The sequence below is a fragment of the Eucalyptus grandis genome, chromosome 7 (assembly GCF_016545825.1).
Source record: "Eucalyptus grandis isolate ANBG69807.140 chromosome 7, ASM1654582v1, whole genome shotgun sequence".
NCBI lineage: Eukaryota > Viridiplantae > Streptophyta > Magnoliopsida > Myrtales > Myrtaceae > Eucalyptus > Eucalyptus grandis.
The window spans coordinates 29,990,915-30,011,567 of record NC_052618.1 but is presented as its reverse complement, the minus strand read 5'-3'; the positions used below and the strand labels follow the sequence as shown (position 1 = coordinate 30,011,567).

The following is a 20,653-nucleotide window of genomic DNA, read 5'->3' as shown; positions in this document are numbered from 1 at the left end:
AAATTCCTACATAATCTTCACAGCTCAAAGCCAAGAGTCAGGTAGAATCGTAAGCATAGAATACGACTCTAATCGAAATGTATCCATTTGTCTCATACACTATGGGGATGGTGAGAAGAGATATATTTTACATCCCAGAGGGGCTATAATTGGAGATACCATTGTTTCTGGTACAAAAATTCCTATAAAAATGGGAAATGCCCTACCTTTGAGTGCGGTTTGAACTATTGATTTACATAATTAGAAGTAACCAATTAAGTTTACGACGAAACCTAGAAATCGATCACTGATCCAATTTGAGTACCTCTACAGGATAGACCTCTACATGACAACTAGATGAGAAGGGAAAATGGACCAGATCTACATGGCAATATGATTGCCAAACTAATAAACACTATATTAAAATGAGGCATGTAATTATCATCCCTTCCAATCCCATTCAACAGAATAAGGAATCTCTACAACACAATTTAAGCACTAAAAAGGCTGAAAAAAAAATTATTGTTGGTCCAAGCCAATATTTTCACAATTTTATGATATGCAAGAATAGTCCAATTTCTCTGGAAATAGGAAGCTGTGTAGAGAAGACCCCAGAATCGGCAAAAGGTAATAGTGCGATGTCAATAATCAATCCAATCAATGCTTTTCCTTGTCACATAAATGTCCAGAGTGAGATATGCATGAATTATGAAACTCTATAACAAAGGGCCAATCACCGAATTGTTCTTCCAACTAAACTAGTCCAACCAATTTATGGTGGCTTCCCTCCAAACTTTGCTAACCAAAGCAAGAAAACTATGACTACATAGACAGTCTATATATTCATTCGCAGTCAACCCATTTCCGACTTCCTTCCAACATCACCAACAAATTCAAAAGACCAAGCATTCGGTAAATGACTTACATATTTGTCAACACTTATTAGCTGAAAAGGAACGTCTTTGGTTATGGATTGACAGTCTCATAACGCAATAGCTCAATTTCTCGAGTGAAGTAATTCCATCAAAGCGAAAGAAGATTAGATACCGTTATCATTTCGATCAATCAAAACATATTTTCTCAACAAAATCGAATGATTATTCCTTAAATTTGAGGAGGTTTCAGTGTTATGTTAGGGAGGGAGGGAGAGAGAGATGAACTAACCTTTGTTGTAGTAACTAGAAGAGAAGAGCGAAGTAGCGCGAGGAGAAGCTCTAAATACAAGAAATTGTGAAAAAAGTACTTTTTCTGCAACATAAATACAGTCTTAGTTAATAGTAAATTCCTTTTGTGTATATTTAGTAAAATATTAAAATGATCATAACATTCTTTATATTTTGTAAAGTTTTGCAGCCAATGTGTCAATAGTTTTCTTTACTTGTGATGACTTTTCTCAAGCAAAACAAATTTGACGAATTATGCTTTTGCCCTCTTTATCCAGCTATCCACATTGAATGTAAGACCGATATCATAAAAGAGAGCTTTGACTTATGAAGTTTCCATGACAATCATAATGTTTTGTGCACAATAGAGTAATAGTAAAGCATTGTTGGAAACGCTATTTTTCCAAATTTTTTTTTTGAAAATCGTTCAATTGAAATATGAATATTCATATATATATATATATATATATATATATATGTATATAAAGGTAAAATCGTAAATTAAAGAAAAGGTATTACTTTGTGGATAAACAGCAACGGAAAAGAAATTTGAGATACGCACCGTAAATCTAAAACTTTTAGTACGACATGGAGGTCTCGTGTTTGCAAGGGAGCCTTCACACCGAACTTTTTTCTGGTGTCAAATGAAACCAGAAAAAAGTCGTAGGGCGGGCCGAAAATAGAACTTAAACAAACTTCAGGGGCGAAAACGGAATTGTCAAAAAAAGAACTGAAAAATATGGCTCCAAATCTCTCCCATTCTCCGGCGTACAAAATTGGAAAACGAAAAACATCAATCCCGCCATCGCTGGGAAGGTTCTGGAACAAGAGCACTTCGAGCTCGCTCGAATATCCGATTCGAGACTAGAGATCGATTTGATTCCGACTCGGGCATCATCAATCGATCGAATCGCTCGAACAGGTTGAGATTCCATGGAGGGAGCGGGGCTCGGAAGTAGAGAAAGCTCGGTTGCTGAGCTCGGCTCTCGAGTTCGGATTCGACGAGCAGTCCGCCAACAAGTGCTCGGACCATCTCGTTTCGCGCTCTACGGTGACTCGAATCGTTATTTCGTCGCGCGTTCTTATGCTAATTAGCGGTTGTGGAGATTATGGAGGTAGCTCTCGTCCCCACGATGATGATGATGATGATGGCTGTGGAATCGTCTTGCTTTAGGTTTGAATGCATCGGAGCGGGTTTAGCGAAGTAGCAGTCCTACTGACGAGCGAAATGTCCGGCACTGGTCTAGTTTGATGTGCTTAGGTTGCTTCGGATGGATGGCGGTTTTTTCTTGATTATTGGCCCAAATTGCGTGATATCTGGTCATCAGGGAATGACTTTAATCGCTTGTGTTGCGGGGATAGTTTGTGCATTTGATTGAACGTGCATTCCTAGTTAAGGAGATTCATTGCGGTTAGTCTCATTCTGATGTGCGCTAATTATGCTATGGCTATGGAATAACGGTCTACTTTGGATTTGAATGGGACCAGAGTTTAGGTCATTGAGCGTTAGTCTCATCCCCTGTTTCTTTGTGGGTTTGGCAAAGTAGTCCTAATTGACGAGTGAATTGTCTGGCTCATATCACTGCAAATTACTTATGGTGTCTTGCAGCAATATCAATATTGTGTCTCTTTGAACTAAGTGCAAATTACGTATTGGAAATTGTATTTATTTGATCTCTTGTTTGCCATGGATCTTGCAAAATCATCTCTTTCTTCTTTTGCTTTTCTCAAGGTGACGAAGGTCAAGAGTTGATCACCATGGAGCACTGTGGTGATGACATCCTAGCAGAACTTGTTGAAACCATGCAAAATTCTTAGGATTGGGATGATTTGCAAGCTGTGGAATCAGAAGCTCATGGAGTTTTGACCAATATGTTTGGCCAAGATATCTGTAATGACGGTGCATGCAATGTTATACACGATGTCAATAGTATAGAAGATTCTCCACAACCTATGAAAAATCAAACTTTCCTTGAGGTGAGGATTCCTCTACAAGGATGATGTATTGGGCAGTAAAACGGGAAGGAAATCCTCATGTATATTCCTGGCCAAAGCAGTACTCTAAGCAATACATCCACTCAAATTCTGGGCAGACAATCTTTAGAATCCATGGTATGCTTCTCCCATGGACATAGACAATACTGCCAAACCACTTAAATCAGTGTGTGACTGTACTTTTCTCTTATAATTTATTCTCTGCTTGATCATTTCTCATTTGCTTGTGATTTTGCACACAGCAAAGGACCTACACAATGTTCATGTCCACAAGCATTTAGTAAATTGCTTATGGGGTCTCTCATCCAATCATGTCCAATAGACGGTCATAACTTTTGCCACTCAATTCCACACTCTTCAATATCTTAAATGACATATTAGAACTCTTTGGTCAATAAAGAAGTTGATTTCAATTTTGGATGATGTACAAATACATATATTTTTCAAATGCTATGAGAGTACAGCAGATCATCAAAGTGTGGAACTTAGCAATCCACAGCGTCTTTGATAGGAATGTTTTGTGTAAATGAAGGCTTGTGATTTCTTCGAGCACATTTTTCATTTTCCATGACAATCCATGTCAGAAACTATTATGGTATAGAAGAGGCTTATTTCTGTTGAAGGACTGTAAGAGCACTGTCACTCAAGGCTCAGTATTATTAGTTTCAAATAAAAGACATTGCTCTCCGATTTCGACATCCAAACAAGGGACTCTGAGTTATGCGGTATTCCAAGCCTTGGATGACATAGAATTGGCAAATGTTGTCATATTCGGAAACAAGGCATTTTGACCAATGCAGCATCAGGCTTGTAAATCTTCTGTAGCCAAGCAAGTTTGCTTTATTCTCATGCCCACTGGAGGTGGTAAAAGTTTATGTTACCAGGTTAGTGAATGTTAACAGTGTCTCAACTAGGTGATGATCGTATGTAGAAGTGTGTGGAGACAATGTTAGGGCACAAGCCTTGTGCACTTTGCTCAGTGGTTCCACCAATTAAATGTTTAAGGGTAGACCTGGATGTCAACATTTAAACTTTAACATGATCTTCTGATCTGCTTTGTTTAGCATTTTTAAGAAGGTTGTGAACTTAAGGAAGGAAATGTTTTTCAAATGAAAATTAAGCTATAGGAAGTGATTCAGGTACATAAGCATGGGTTCCAACGTATGGCATCGGACAAAAGTAGAAAAGAAGGAGATACAGTACAATCTCATTCTGCCTTTGCACTTCTCTATCTGGTCTGTAATTTTTAGGATTTGAAGTTTGTGCTACACTTCTAGGACCTTCTAATCGTCACAGGAAAATTCATCTTGTTTATGTATGTTAAGTGTTGCTGTCAGTCATAATTCAGGTCCAATTCAAAAGGGTTATTAAGTCAAAGAGAAATAAGTTTTCAAAGTACTTCCACCAAATACGGGTTCTAGATTTTTATATTTCCTTTGCAGTTATTTGCTATGCCATTATCTCAACAAAGGGTGATGATCTATGACTTCTTTTTCCCATAATTGGTTTGAACTTAATGTCCTTTAATATACAATGGATCTTGGTTGCAAGCAAAATTAATGATAACTGAATTAAGGAGGAAGATATAAATCTGGATTTATTTAGTTGAATTCCTTAGAAGTGTTTTCTGTTTAGTCTTGAAGTAGTTGATATATGTACTGAAAGTAGTTATAATACAAGTAGTGACAACTGGTCCTTCCTGATCAGCTGAAGGTGAAAGAAATAATAATTCTGTTGTCCCTTCCTTTCTTCATTTGCTCTTCTGATGTTTTTACCCTTCGTTTCAGCTGCCAGGAACTCTAAAACCAGGTGTCACAGTTGTTATATCTCCCTTGCTATCTCTCATCTTGGATCAAATAATTACTGTAACCCTCAAGTATGGCATACAATCTACTTTCTTGAACTCTCAATAGACTGCTGCCCAATTGGCAGTTGTCCTCCGAGAACTAAGGCAAGGTTTAGCTCTATTGGACTTCTAAAACTTTTATGCTGAGTGTTGTGACTGTCGAATTATTAACCTCCACTTCTGCTTTGCCTGCCCTTTGAGAATAGATAAACATCGTGCAAGCTATTGCATGTGACTCCTGAAAGGATTGGGGGAAAAATATCATTTCTCGAGATATTGAAATGCTTGCACAGAAAGGTATTGTTTCTGATGCACTGTAACTTTTTTCCAAAAAGGTTCTTTATAATTTTTTATATTCGATGATATTTTATTGCAGGCACAACTAGCTGGTTTTGTTGTTGATGAGGGACATTGCATGAGGTATGCATAATCTTTGGCATGCCTTGTACATGAAGAAAGATCATGCTAGAGTTACTTAAAAAAGAATAATCATTTGTGATGTTGCCACTGCAAAACTGTTGTCCTTATTCCAGATAAATATAAGCAAGTTTCCTTTTATATAAGCTAACTTAAACTCTTTTTCCAAACTTTTTTGCATTTTCTGTGTTTCTAGCCATATAAATTGTCAGTGTTGCCCTAGACCTTTTGAAGCCCCTGTGAAGTTCTAATATAACACAATGGAATGTTCCTTGTTTGAGCTTTGGAAAAGATCTAGGTTCTGTCGTTTGGGAAAATTTAGTGGCACATCATTCATTATATTGAATAAGAGGACTCAACTTAAATAAGCTGCAATGGAAATGACTTCCTAAAGTAATTGGAAGTGGCATAAGCTTGGACAAGGATGCCATCTGCTGTCTATGTTTGGCATGATACTCCATCTCTTCAGCTGGTTCCTGTGTATCTATTTATTCTATTAATGGTTACACTATATACTGACAACTTGAGAAAGGCAAAGGTCCACTCACGTGATCCATTGATTGTGTTCCTTACAAGGTATTAACTGGATTTGCTTGGCCAGTTTAATCTCATGAAAGGAAGATGCCATCTGCTATCTATGTTTGGCATAATACTCCAGTCTTTTAAGCTCGTTCTTGTGTATCTATTTATTCTATTAATGGTTATACTATATACTGACAACGTGAGAAAGGCAAGGGTCCACCACATGATCATTGATTGTGTTTCTTAAAAGGTATTCACTAGATTTGCTCTGCCAATTTAATCTCATGAAAGGAACGTGCTGCTAATTTGGGCTTTTATTGTACATTTGCCTGATTGACAACAAGAGCTCATTGGTTGTCACTTTCGTGGTTGTCATGAAAGGAATGTACTGCTGGTTTGAGCTTTTATATATGCTAACTTAAGCTCTTTTTCCAAACTTCTCTGCATTTTCTGTGTTTCTAGCCTAATTTAATTGTCCATGTTACACTAGACCTTCTGAAGCCCAGAACCCTATGAAGTTTCTATATAACAGAATGCAGTGTTCCTTGTTCGATGGAAAGATTTAGGTTCCGTGGTTTGGGAACACTTAGTGGCACATCTTTCATTATATTGAGTAAAGAGCGCACAACTTAAATAAGCTCCAGTGGAAATTACTTCCCAGAGTAATTGGAATCGGCATAAGCTTGGATAAGGATCCAATCTCCTATCTATGTTTGGCATGATACTCTTAAGCTGGTTCTTGTGTCACCGTTTATTCTATTAACGCTTATACTTAATGGTAACAACTTGAGAAAGGCAAAGGTTCAACCATGTGATCATTGATTGTGTTTCTTCAAAGGTCTTAACTGGATTTGCTCTGCCAGTTGATCTCATGAAAGGAACATGCTGCTGGTTTGAGCTTTTCTTGTACATTTGACTGATTAACGAGTAAAACTCATTGATTGTCACTTTTGTGGTTGTCATTATTAGTCAAGGGGGACACGATTTTCATCTAGATTATACGGTACTGGGATGTCTCAAGCAGAACTTTCTGTATGTACCAGTGATGGCCTTAACTGCAACCGCCACTCAGTTCGTGAGTACTAAACTCACATATTAACCTCCTGATTATGTTGAAATAATCTGTTAATTCTGACTGAATTATACATCCATTGCAGGATATCCTAAAAGCTCTTGGGGTTCCCCATGTTCTGATATATTAGATCTAGTCTGTCAAAGCTTGGGGACCGAAGGTTTGACAGACTAGATCTAAAATACGAGGTCATAGCTAAGACCTAAGAACCACTGAAGCAGCTTGGAGGGCTGCTAAAAAATTGTTTTGCTAATTTTTGTGGCATAGTATATTACTTTTCGAAGAGTGGATTTGTTAATGTCGCAAAATACTTGAATGAGAAGCGCCATATAAAAATGGTGTACTATCATGCTGGATTAGTAGCTCGTCACTGTTCAAAAGAAATGGCATACTGGAGAGGTCCAGATTGTATGTGCTACCATTGCCTCTGGGATGGGAATAGACAAACCTGATGTTGTAAGTCGAAATGGACTCTGGCCTTTGCCTATTTCTCACGTTTTAGAAGTCGATAAACGTGGTAAAAAGACCCAGAGAAGCAGAGAAGAGGAGGGTGGCCAGATACAAGCTTTATTTGGTCGAGGGCAAGTTCAAGGCTTCTTTCAAACAAGGGTTCCGGTGGTTGAAGCGCAAATTTTCAAGCTTTATGCGTCGATTTTTAATATGTAGAAATTACAGAATATCATGCTCATTGTCATCAAGAGAGAAAAGGATGAAATTGGTTGGGAGGAAACAAAGAGGTTTGTTTTGTTTATTGGCTAATCATCTTAATATGTATCTAATGGTAATTAAGTATTCGGAAGAGTGCCACAATGTTCGACCTTTCCAGTATAATGTTTGTTCGAATCCTTGTTTCTTTCATCGATCTCCAGCATTCGAAACATAAGAAAATGAGACTTGTATGTGATATTCACATATATTTATATTTACCGAAAGTTTTTTTTTCCCCGAATTTCCTTACCTTCCGATTTATCTGCAACATGATTCTGCATGCATGCATGCATTCTCGTGCGAAGTAAAAATTGTCTGACCTGCTAATTTCTCTTCTCAACAACACGACACGTTGATTGCAAAATAAGATGACTGCTTTCATTTGTAGGATTTGACGTTTACATCTACTTTCGTGGGAGATTTCGTTGTTTAGAACTTTTATTTTTGGTCGAATGTTCTTTTAAGTCTCCGTTTTAGGGTTCATTAACCCTGTAATTCCTCAATTTGTCTATTTCGATTCCTTTGCATTATATGATTCTATCATATGGCAAACTACCAAATCTATATATTCTAACATGCAGCTAGCAGGTGTTAAGGCCTTCTATACTTCCATTCTGATTTGAGGACAGTTTTCATATTTCAAGTACCGTCTTGTCGAGTTTGGAGTTACAAATATGAGGAAATCAAAGAGCCCGAAGCGAACCTTCTCTTGTCCTTTGGGAACTTACATAGTTATTGTTTGAATGGCTGTTATTCATAGGATCTTGATGTAAAATGTGATAAGAACTTTCAAAAACAAGCTCGAAGCAAATTGTTAGCATGAAATGAAAGTAGAAGAGAAAAAGGGGGAAAACCCATGAACAAAACCACATCAGCTCAATCGGTTCAGAATGTTCATCCAATTATCCAGTCTATTTACGCGTTCCAACTTCAAATCAATTCGGCTGATGGGGCTGTGAATGATGTTCCATAAGTAGTCAAACACAAAGCTACTGCCCTTTGGATTAATTGCCTAGACACCTATTAAGCAGCTAAGTAAATAAAATGTAGAGCTGATACATTGACTTTACTCGCGACTTTTCTCGTGTAATGTTCGACCAATATTCTGAAATTAAATTATTTCATATTAAGTAAGTTTAACAAGTATTTCAACACGACCCGCATTACATATGCGTTAGTACTTATAGATTCAAATGCGGCTTAACAAGCTACTTGGCCTTGTCTTGAGCTCTGGAAAAATTGAGTCAAAGTTCAAGGGGACAACAAGCAAATCAAACCATGAATACCTTGCAAGTAGCTTTCAACTACTAAAATTCCACCATTGTAGTTTAGTACAGGGTACAGGAATATCTGAGAGTGGCCTCCAAGAAATTGCTTCGATTGAAACTTGAATGTGTGAATGGTGACCGCAATTTGGTGGAGTATCGTCTTATTATAAACCAATTAGATGACCCTTAGAAGTTTTTTGTTCAAAGAAAATGAGTAAATTTTGGGAAGGGCTCTTTTCACCCTTCCAAATATTTTGTCCACGTTTTATCATTAGTCTTCAATTGCAGCCAATGCAAGAGAAAAACAGGTTTCGGGTGTGAAAATATATACGGTTGGGTCTCTTCAGCTTTTAGATTCATACTTAAATAAATCAAGTTTGAGATTATACAATAAAAGTGATTGCAAAATGCGGACATATGAATTTTCTGATGTAGCACCAGAACAGATAAGATGATTTTACACTACTGAACACCTTTCTTTTGTATTCAAAATTCAACCAAATGAGAAACTACTGTCTTCTTGTAAACCTTTTCACCGAAACTCTTGGCTGCAATTGACAGATTTTTTTGCTGATTCCATGGCATTCACTTTTTCTAGTTGCAAAATTTTAGCCTGAAGTGGACATCTAACTGGTAATCTCGTTGACAAATCTCATTTTATGCTTAACCTGCACAAATAAAACCACCTGCACGTACGGTCTTCCTACAAGCGATTTGTGCTTGCAAAGGACAAATTCCCCACATGAGAAGAGGCTGCTTCATATCCAGAATCCTTTGAAGAGTATTAACAACACAGAGCACATGATAAACGCCACTAGCTTCAGAATACATTTTCATAATGACATAGCTCATTCCTGCCCGCATCTCCCTCGTGTGGTGTTTGGGGACTTTCTTCAAGTTCCATGAAATGCAGCTTGAATCTACATGATGAGGATAGGACTGACTCATTATCAATAAATAAAGAAATGCGAGATTGCAGCATCACAATTTACCCCATGAAAGATAAGGTACAAATGCGTAAACATCATTTACACAAATCACTGTTCAACCACGGTGAACAGAGACTTCATTAGCTAGCAGATGAAAAAGAAAAAAATAGGCTTAAAAGAAGTAAACAAATAGCAACAACACTTTCTCCGTTTGTGTTCGGGAACAAAATTGATGTTAAAAAAATTATGCTGAAAAGGTGAAATGCCTAAACTACAGAACATAAAGACGTACTTGTTACTTGATCATTGGCAATATCCAGTCAACAAAATCAGCAATTTGGGATAGATTGTGAGGAGATCAGTTTCAACTTCACTAATTCAATACTGCAAACATGAGGACTGAGCTTATCAAATCAGAAACCTATATGACAACATTCAAAGGATACAAACAACTCTGCATCAGGGTAACATACACAAAAATCACCAGCTACTCATTTAGTTAACAAAGAGATAGAACCTAACGAGCATACAAATAACAGATTCAATTTAAAAATCTACATTTACTATCATTCAGGTACATGCTGTTGAGACCAGATCAAGTGTTCTGGATCTTCATAAGCATCAAAACTTCCTCAGAACATTCCGCTTGGCCCACGAGCCTCTTCAAGTTTGGCACCTCAGCTGGTGCTGATGCTTTCTTTGCAAAATTGGTCTCAGGTATGGAATTTGAAGTTCCTCAGCCAAGTGAGCCACACCTAACTCAGTCATGTGATAATATAATTCCATGACAACAATATGATCAAATGGGATGTAAACTAATTAGCAAATTCTTGAGCTCCTCGCCCCAGCTTGTTTCACAGATGGGCAAAAAATTGTCCAGTTAGGCAAAAGGTCATCAATACAGCTGATGGAATTTAAGTCCCAAAGTAAGCCTTGATCATTACATAGAGCAACCAAACCTGTCATAGAAGCAGCACTAGTTTACCTTGCTTGATAATATTTCAAGACAACATTTTGACTACTGGTAATTTTAAGAAAGGCGTACATCATATATGACAGACTAGCCAAAACTACTTTAACATTTCGTAATCACCAACCAAAAATACACTAATTCTCGTTCAAGAAAAAGACCCTACATAAACTCCATCCACACTAGAGACTCAAACAAACCTTTGATCGAGAATTTGCATAAAACAACTCAATACTCCACTCCAGACCCCAGTACTTGATCGAGAATTTGCCAAGCGGCGCGAGCTCCATGCATCCACCTGAGAGAATCTGGAGGGGGAAAAGTACTGCTGCTCTTCAAGAACGAACTGGTCTCTCTACTTGGTTTTAGGTATGAAAGTGTACATGGCTGTGTCTCTTCTGCTTTTAGATTCATGCTTAAATAAATCAAGTTTGAGATAATACGACCAAAGCAATTGCAAAATGCCTACATATGAATTTTCCGACGTATCCAGCCTAGAGAGATGATTTTACACTAATGAACGCCCATATTTTGTGTTCTAAATTCTTCCAAATGAGAAACTGCTGTCTTCTTGAAAACCTTTCCATTGAATCTCTTGGCTGCAATTGACAGATCCTTTGCTGATTCCTCGGCATTTGCTTTTACAAGAAAAAAGTCTCTCCCGGTCACAAAACTGTAGCTTGAAGTGGACATCTAAATGGTAATCTTGATAACAAATCTCATTGTTTGCTTGACTTCACATACAGAACCACTTGCACATGCAGTCTTCCTCCAAGCGATTAGTGATGGGGCCTTGGTTAAAGAATAGCACGATTTCAAAGCTTGCAAAGGACTAATGCACCACATGAGAAGAGGTTGCCTTTATCAAGAATCCTTCAAAGAGTATTAACAACATGGAGCAAATGATAAACGCCAATTGCAAATAACTCTGGAATGCCTTTCCATACTGACATAGCTCATTCTTGCCCATATCTCCAACTCGTGGTGTTTGGGGAGTTTCTCCAGGTTTCATCAAATGCAGCTTTAATCTGCATAAGGAAGATAACACTGACTAATTATAATTAAATGAAGATATCCAAGATCATAGCATTAGAATTTACCCCATGATAGATAAGGTAAAAATGCGTAAACATTGATACCAATCGGAGTTAGACCACAATGAATAGAGACTTCATTAGCTAGCCGATGAAAAAGAAACCAACAAACTTAAAAGAAGTAAACATTTAGCAACACTTTCCCTGTTTGTATTTAGGAACAGAATTGAAGCTAAAAAAATTATGCTGAAAAGGTGAAGTGCCTAAACTACTGAACAGAAAGACGCATTTGCCACTGGGTTATTTTGCAAGTTCCAATTAGCAAACTCAGCAATGCGGGATAGTTTGCGAGGAGGTCAATTTCAACTTTACAAATCCAATGCTGCATACATCAGAACTGAGCTCATCAAATCAGAAAACTATATGACAACATTCAAAGGATGTCATCACACCAATAAACTAATAGAAATGGAGGAGCCTAGCAGTGCATACCTCCCTTTCAGAGCCTCATCAATTCCGAAGTGATATCATTAGAATGCAACGGCGTCGAACAACTGTGCATCAGGGTAACATACAAAAAATCAATAGCCTAGTAATTGATTAAAGGAGAGCTAGAATCTAATGAGCATAAAGAAAGCATATTTAATTGAAAAAAATACATTTACGATCCTTTAGGGATGTGATGTTGAGATCAGATCAAGTATTTGAATATTCAGAAGCATCAAAACTTCCTTGGGACACTCCAGTCAGCCCCAAAGTGTCTTTAAGTTTGGCATGCAAGATGGTCCTCAATTGTTGCTGATGATTCCTCTGCAAAACCCCTTTTCTTTATTTTGATCGATCTCAAGTATGCAATTTGAAGTTCCTCAGCCCACTTAGCCACACCCAAATCAGTCACGTGATAAAGCAATTCCATGACAACAATAGGATCAAACGGGATACAAACTAATTAGCAAATTCTTGAGCTCCTCGTCCCAGCTTGTTTCACAGACAGGCAAAAAATTGTCCTTTAATGCAAAAGGCCATCGATACAGTTGATTGAATTGAAGTCCCAAAGGAAGCCTAGATCGTTATATAGACCAACCAAACCTGTCATAGAAGCAGCACCAATTTACCTTGCTTAATAATCTTTCAAAACAATAGTTTGCCTACTGGTAATGTTAAGGTGGTCAACATTCATACATGACAAACTAGCCAAAACTACTTTTAACATTTTTTTTGTCACCAACCAAAAACACTCGAACCTTGAATTTTATTTTAGCTCAGTTCACCATATATACTGGGAAGTGATGCTCTTCTTAGAGGGTTAATGAGGGCCATCAAGGGAACAATAAGAAACTTGACAGGGTTTTCGTTCATCATAGAAAATCAGAAGGCGTTCGTCCTAAACAGGACATCTGCCATTAGTCAAATTTGACATACAAAAGAACTAAAGGAACTCAAAATGGCCAAGGATTTTGAAAAGAAAATATGAACTTTGGACACTGGGAAATTTCGAGTGTAGTATACAATAATACAATAATGAGTAGCAGAAGTTCATTGGCCTCTAGATGAAAATTTCAAATCCCGGGTTTGCTAATAGGGGAACTGTAAATCACTAGGTAATTCTTGTTTACCTTTGTTGATATTTTCATTCTTGCCTCGCAAGCTGCTATCTGTTTGCAGTCTACAGAAGCTGCCAATGGAAGGATAAATGAAAAACATTGCTATAATGTAATCAACAACAATTATACAAAGGCAAATCCAGAGTTTCCAAAAACAATCAAATAGATATCCAGTGTGAAGCATATCATTCTAAAAAAATAGAGCTTCGAGAAAAGTATCACTATTTGTTCACGCTGGCCATTCAAGGATGGAGTATCTTACTATGCCTTCTATTGACATTAGGGTCTGCATTTTGATCTTGGCTAAAGCATCATGTCAGCTTCTACGACCAACTGCCCCACTCCTTCAATTATGTAAGAATAGCAATTTAGGAAAGTACAGAACCCCATCGCAGAAAACCTTCTTGTCAAAAGAAGATAGTGATGAAAAGTAGGTCATGAATCTCAAACGAAAAATGATTGTTCATTGCTTATTTACCTCTATTCAGGAAACATCACTCCATCAATCAAAAGATAGATCTTGTTCATAATTTCTAAAGATGCAAGTTCCAGATAAGTTCGGTGTTGCTTCCAATGAGTCACAACCAGAAATATCCAAATCAATTAAATTCAACTTTTCAAGTCCCCGAAGCTGTGTAAGTTTCTTGCAGTCTCGAACTCTTAGAGATCGTAACTTCACACATCTCGTCAAATCTGGCAAAGTCTCCATTGATTTACATCCTGTAAAATCCAACTCTTCTAAGAACTCTGCACTGTCAAGACCTATTATTTCGACTAGATTGTCGCACCCAACAGCCACTAATTTCTTCAAACACCGTGATATTGGACAAAAAAAACTTTCAATGGAATTGCAGTCATATAAAAATATGACCTCCAAGGACTCCAAAGCTATATTTGATATATCAATTTCAACTAGGCTATTGCAATGCTCAGCACGTAATCGTTTCAGATGAATCAATCTGAAAGGCCCAATGTTTCAATGGAACTGCACTTTTTAATTGAAAGCTCTTCCAAGTGCATGAATCCGCTGAGCCAAAGTAATGTTAGCTTATCCCACTCCTCAAAACAGAGTTTCAATGGTATTGAGGAAAGCTCGTGGATGTCTTCGAGTAAATGGCGTACCTCAAGATCGAGTTTTCTTAGGTGGATGAGGCTAAAAAGCTGTGGCAGTGTAAGGCTCTGACAAGTGACCGACAGATCTGTTAAGCCCGAAGGAAGCCTTGGCAGCGACCGGAGCTCCTTACAGCCGTTTAGTTCAAGGTGTTGGAGAGAAGAAGGAAGCTCTGGCAGCACCGGAGCTCCTTACAGCCGTTTAGTTCGAGGTGTCGGAGAGAAGAAGGAAGCTCTGGCAGCAACCGGAGCTCCTCACAGCTCCCTTAGTTGAAGGTGTCGGAGAGAAGAAAGATTCCGGACGCTTTCTGGCAGGTCAAATATCGGTGTTGCATAGAGATTGAGAATCTCAAGGGAAGGCAAGTCACCGATTTCACTTGGAATTGCCCCTTTCAAACTAGTGCACCAGATCATTTCTAGAGTCCGCAGATTTTTCAACCTTCCAATAGCACTGGGAAGCTTTTTGATCCCAGAATTACTCAAGTTCAGATGTTGCAAATTCTGTAAATCCCCAATTGAGCTAGGGATTTCTCTCAGTGAATAACATTCGCAGGCAGTCAGTTTCTCCAACTTCCTCAGAGAACCAATGGACATAGGAATCTTTGTAATACCAGAAAGATCTAATATAAGTTCTTCTAAATCTTTTAATTCGCCCACCTCTTTTGGTAGCTTTTTGAGACTTCTACAGTGATTCAAATCTAAGGAAACGAGGCTCGTGAGTTTGCCAATAGAAGGGTGGAGATCCTTTAGTTTGTTACATCCGAACAAGATGAGAATCTTCAACTGTGTAAAAGCCGAGAGATCAGGAGTACATCTTAAATTTTCGCAATTCGTAAGGTTGAGAACTTTAAGCCGCTTTGACGCCTAATACGAAAGAGAATAAACTGTTAAGGAAGGAGTTGATTGGCTAAACAAAAACAAAACCCTAAAATCGCAGAGATAATGTTCTTCTTCTCCTAATCTTACCATGAACGAACTCCATCCTTCCCAATCCTCTTGTGATCTGTTCCCATGATAACCACAACACCGATAAATTCGGTAGATGCAAATTGATCGGTAGATGCAAATTGATCGGTAGAACAAAGAAATCGCTATGACGACCTCAAGCCATCTCACTGAAAAGAGTTCCATGGAGTCTTTGCTTGAAGCTGCCCCGAGAAAGTTGTGGAAACAGGGGCGTCTCTGCAAGTTTTTTAACTTTTTAGTTTTCGCTTTTTTAAATCTTGGATTTGCACGATTGATACCTTTTTATCCTTCCCCTGTACCTTTTGACGACCTTTCGAAAATTAAACAAATGACGTGAAGATAAAGAAAAAGATAGTTATTGCTTTAAAACAACTAAGACAAATGCACCTCAATGTTTTATCCCTTGCTTTTTTCTTTATCAAATTTTGTAGCACATATTTTGACTTTCATTTAAGATGAAATACAAGAAACCATTTTACAACGTATAAATATTTACTTGTAAATTTTCATAAGACTTCTCCATCATTTCTCTAAAGAACGTGTCAAAGAGTGCCAGTGGGCCACTTGTAAGTAGCTAAGGAAGCACCCGGTTTCCATTTCATTAGTTAAATGTAACAATGTGGAAGAGGAAAAAAGGGGGAATTTTTAATATATTCCGATATATAAAAAAGATTACATGGTGGAAAATCAAAAGAAATCAAAAATGATATGCATAATCAAAATGGATATAAAAAATCAAGAGAAATATCCTAAATATCTCTAAAAGATATCTAAATATCTTTAACATCATTAACTATTTGTGTGAAGTGTTCACTCATTTCTTTGAAAATTGAAACTTTTTTATTTTTGGTAAAATATGTTTAAAAAGTGACACGGTGACATTGGTTAGCAGTTTTGACAGGATTGAAAAAATAAGTCGATTTCATAACTAAAACATGAACCGGTTAACTAAAAAGTGACGTAGTTTTAACATTGTTTAATCATCATATGTCCGTTTCCATAAGAACGGAATCGTTCCTTTTTCCATCTTATAAATAAAAAAACATATTGTTTAACTTTCCTACTAAAACATATCATTTAATTAGTTGAAGATGGTGAAAAATAAATTCCCTTATGGCTTTAATTGACTTTTATAATAATACCTAAATTTTCCCCCAAAAGTTTAATTGGTTAGAAATTCGCTTTTATGGTTTGACACATTTGTCGTTGTCTGCTTCAAATATTAACCAGTGAAATGCAATGGGTATAAGTTCTCTTAAGTCTATTCGTCAGAGAAGTCACTAAATTGTTGTAATCACCATCCCATGCTATCTTTCATAATTTTCACTTGTACATCGATCTATACTGTGTATTACATAAAAAAAATCTACTATATGGAAAGGGAATTTCAAACGTCAACCTCTCGTCAAAAGTTTCCACACAAATCATATATATTTCACCAAAATGAACTAAAGAAATAGGATATAACAAAATAGAAATAATCATATTTGAAATAGTCAAGACAATTGGAAATTAATCCCATTCTTATTTCAATTTCCAAAGTTAAATCAAAATCTCTTGAATTGTACAATCATCTAATTTTTTTTTCCGACACTATTTATCATCTTTCAGCATTTTTGTCCATTCAAAACAGAATTGACTTTTCTTTTTCATTTTTCCAAACACAAGTATGGTGTGCTCTTTTTGCTAATGTTAAGAAGTTATTGGATCAACAAAAGACTGACACTAAATCATAGGAACGAACTATTTCAAATTATATCAAGAATATAAAGCTGCTTTGTTTGCCCAACATCTCTTGGTCAATTTCTAGGGTTAATTCCTCTCCATTGATCAGCCGTGACCCTATGACGCTTATCAGATGGACAATATATAATAAAATGACATGAACATTGATAATTTAAGTAAAAGATAAAACATAAAAAATTATAGAGATGTTTGTTGTTTTGAATTAATTGAAATAAGCAAGGTCAATTAAAACCTTGTAATTTGCACATACTATCTTCTTTTTGCTTCTTTAAGAGGAGATAACAATGAAAAGAGATAATATAAATAACTAGTTGAAATCTTCATTTATTTGATTTACGATGTTTGTACTTCATCTTCATTCGTTCTTGTAGTCCTTCAGATTATCAATATTTTCAACTAGATATGACAATGGCATGCTTTTAGTAAATGAGTTTTATAGAGCAAAATTGTAGTTAAAAGATCTTAAATTGATTGTCAAGCGAATCTTTACATATGTAATTTATATCAATGAAATCGAATCAAATGGTATAACTTTTTCATCCTTTAAATACTTATAATCCATTTAGCTGTCACAAATAATCTAAGATGGACATAAATGGATGTTTACATAGATCTTTTTTCCTAATAAGTAAGAGCATCTGTTCATCCTAGATGAAATATTAGAATAGATCATATTAAATATATTGAAATAAGAGGGAAAGAAAAAGAAAGGAGTGCCATATTTTACCCGTTCATAGATTCTTAGTACTTTTGGGACTCCCTCATAGTTGTCGTCCCATGGTCCACTACGTTTCTCAAGCGGTTGTCCTTGGCAAAAAATGCTCCTTCCAAGATCTCTTAGTTGATCATGCACCAGAAATTCACCATGATCTCCAATTTTAATTAAGCACCTCAACTTCAACTCTTCAATGCCTTGACTTGGATAAAGCCCACAATCCTCCCACATGTACATGGCGTATTTAGTGTATTCACTCCTTTCGCCAATAAAGAAACAAACAATATCGAGAAAAATCTGCTTATGTCCTTCTTCTAATGCATCATAACTTATTTGCAATATCTTTTGGACATCTCTATGTGGTTGGTTTTTTAATTGCTTCTGCACATCTTCCCATACTTTTCGATTCATTTTTTTGTACAAGTATGAACCTACAACCTGAAGTGCCAAGGGAAGCCCACCCATGGTGGATACGATATCACGAGATATACCCTCAAAGTCCCTCGGAGAATGGTTCTTATGAAATGCATGTCTATTAAACAAAAGCAAAGCATGCACCTCATCCAATTCATTCAATTCATACTTATGGACTACCTCAAAATCAGACTGATCAAGAATGGCCTCATTTCTAGTTGTAACAATGATCATACTTCCTGCCATAAACCAATTATGTTTCCTAGCCAATGCATCAAGTTGATTCTTGTCATCTATATCATCCAAAAGAATGAGAACCTTTTTTCCTTTGAATCTTGATTTGATTATACTAATTCCATCATCAATTCTAGACACTTTGGTTTTTTTTTAGTAATCCCTTATATTAGTTGACTTTGTAAATAACAATACCATGGCGCCTGGTAGTTTCTCGAACATCTGGAAGGAAGCTACATGCACAAATTTATTTGAGAGTTGATTGTAGATGCACTTGGCAAGAGTTGTCTTGCCTATCCCACCCATGCCATAAATTCCAATCATTCGAGCATTGATGGAAGGATTGTCGATCCAATTCATAATTTCCTTCATACGATCATCAAGTCCAACTAGTTGCTCAGGCACATCTAGCTGAAAATCTTCCCGTAACTTGCTTATAACAGTTTCAACCACACGTTCTATTAATTTTCCCTCATGCCTGTCAAACAACAAAAACAATGAGAAGTTATGAACCTAGACATAGTCTATGCGAAGTATTCTATCCTTATCAACTGAGCTAACCCTTGTTGGCTATATAGGAGGTCGATTTTATCCGGTGGTGATCAAAATTTGAAGACCAAGCATTGGAGTCATTTGGAGGCCTATTGTTTAGTGATTGATACTATTGGCTGGAGGAATTGTTGTTTCTTTGTTTTTTTTTTTTTTTTTTTTGGCTCTATACTAGAGGAAAATGTAAATTCTTGGGCACTATGGGATGCTTTGGTTTCAGTTGTCATTGGTTTAGTTTTCAGGGACATCTTGGGGCGTACTGGTGTTTGTTGTCTTCTCGAGGCATTACGGCTGTTTATTTTGGCGATCTTTTCTGAGCTTGCAGTAAAAGTAATTCATCTGCATTTCCTCGATTCTGCCAAAAGAAGAAAACTTACTTATCAAAAAAGAAAAGTTCAGTAAAGTACCCGTCCGCAATTTTTTGAGATTCCCATCCATTTAAGTAACTAACTTCATTAAGTGCTCGTTGTCCTTCCTGGATATCCTTCTCATCAAAATGCTTCCGACTCGAATGGAAGGCATTTCCAAAATTTCCTTTTAGATGCCGCACATCTGATGGGGCAACTTTGTAAAATATAGGCAACACTATGTGTGATGCGCTCTTCTTACGGTCCATGATATGAACAAGCTCGCGGAGGCACCATTTGCTCGAAGCATAATTTTCGGAGATGATGGGAATCGAAATCTTAGACTGTACAATGGCATTGAAAATCTCTGAATCAAATTTCTCACCAATTGGGATGTTGTTCTCATCCCTGAACACGCAAAACGGTACAGTCCCTGCCTTGATTAGACTGTGATAGAGGTGATCGGTGAATGTATTGCGAGTATCCAAGCCTCTAAAGCTCAAGAACACGTCATATGGACCGCTACCTACACCTGTGGCTTTTGGAGAAACGAGTGAAGAAGTGGATGCTCCTTCGGTGCTCTCTTCCTCTGCCCTCTTTCTCTCTCCCTGAGTTTGTCCTCTGTCCATGGCAATCTGAGGGGGAAAGTTGAAAAGAAAGTTGCTTTTTTGGCTGCTTAAAAGGATTGTTGAATAACAAAAGACGCTTTTAGGATGCTTTTCTGCAAATGCTTGTTGGCCTCGAATAACGTGTTCGTTAATTCCCTAGGTAATAAAGACACGACCTCCAGTTAAGTAAGCTAACGTCGTTTCACTGCAGAAGATTAGGTGGCCCTGAAGAGGCCCCCAAAAAGCCCACATCATTTACTTGTTTAGAAACACAAATTTGAAATTACACAAATTGCATTGTAATTAATCGACTTCCTTAAAGCACATTTGAACAATTACAAAACTTCACGCATGTGGATATTTAAAGGCGGATTCTTTCAGTTCAAGGTAAGACATTGATATTATGTATGGAACTCCATGGAGGCATCTTCCTCTAAATATAAGCTCACACGATGCC

At 37.1% G+C, this 20,653-nt stretch overlaps 2 protein-coding genes and 1 pseudogene across 15 annotated transcripts in view; 1 reads left to right on the top strand and 2 right to left on the bottom strand.

The window, feature by feature from the left end:
* LOC104429707 (disease resistance protein RUN1-like) overlaps positions 1-16,986 on the bottom strand; it is a 55,107-nt gene extending 38,121 nt beyond the window's left edge. For 2 of the 14 annotated variants that reach the window (XR_005553107.1, XR_005553106.1), the window contains exons 1-8: positions 15,584-16,416; positions 13,986-15,481; positions 13,770-13,851; positions 13,520-13,578; positions 12,563-12,992; positions 12,396-12,457; positions 11,070-11,897; positions 10,458-10,858 (exon numbers count right to left, since the gene is read on the bottom strand). The gene's annotated coding sequence lies outside the window, so the exon portion shown is untranslated. Of the gene's footprint in view, positions 1-9,332; positions 9,891-10,191; positions 10,859-11,069; positions 11,921-12,395; positions 12,458-12,562; positions 12,993-13,519; positions 13,579-13,769; positions 13,852-13,985; positions 15,482-15,583 lie in introns of those variants that run through there. The other 12 variants (XR_005553104.1, XR_005553112.1, XR_005553109.1 and 9 more) reach the window with 12 other exon arrangements.
* On the top strand, positions 1,919-7,936 carry LOC108958001 (annotated as a pseudogene).
* Positions 16,987-18,688: 1,702 nt separating the features above from the next.
* On the bottom strand, positions 18,689-20,217 carry LOC104435243 (disease resistance protein RPV1-like). Its single transcript, XM_039317697.1, has 3 exons — positions 19,649-20,217; positions 18,888-19,170; positions 18,689-18,697 (listed from the first exon to the last, which is right to left on the bottom strand). Exons 1-3 carry the CDS (start codon positions 20,215-20,217, stop codon positions 18,689-18,691), a joined length of 861 nt encoding a protein of 286 aa, XP_039173631.1.
* Positions 20,218-20,653: the final 436 nt, after the last annotated feature.

Coding starts and splice junctions, on each gene's coding strand:
- LOC104435243 (XM_039317697.1), bottom strand. CDS start 20,217: ATGGACAGAGGACAAACTCAGGGAGAGAGAAAGAGGGCAGAGGAAGAG. Junction 19,171..19,648: donor TCTCAAAAAATTGCGGACGG/GTACTTTACTGA, acceptor GTTGTTTGACAG/GCATGAGGGAAAATTAATAG.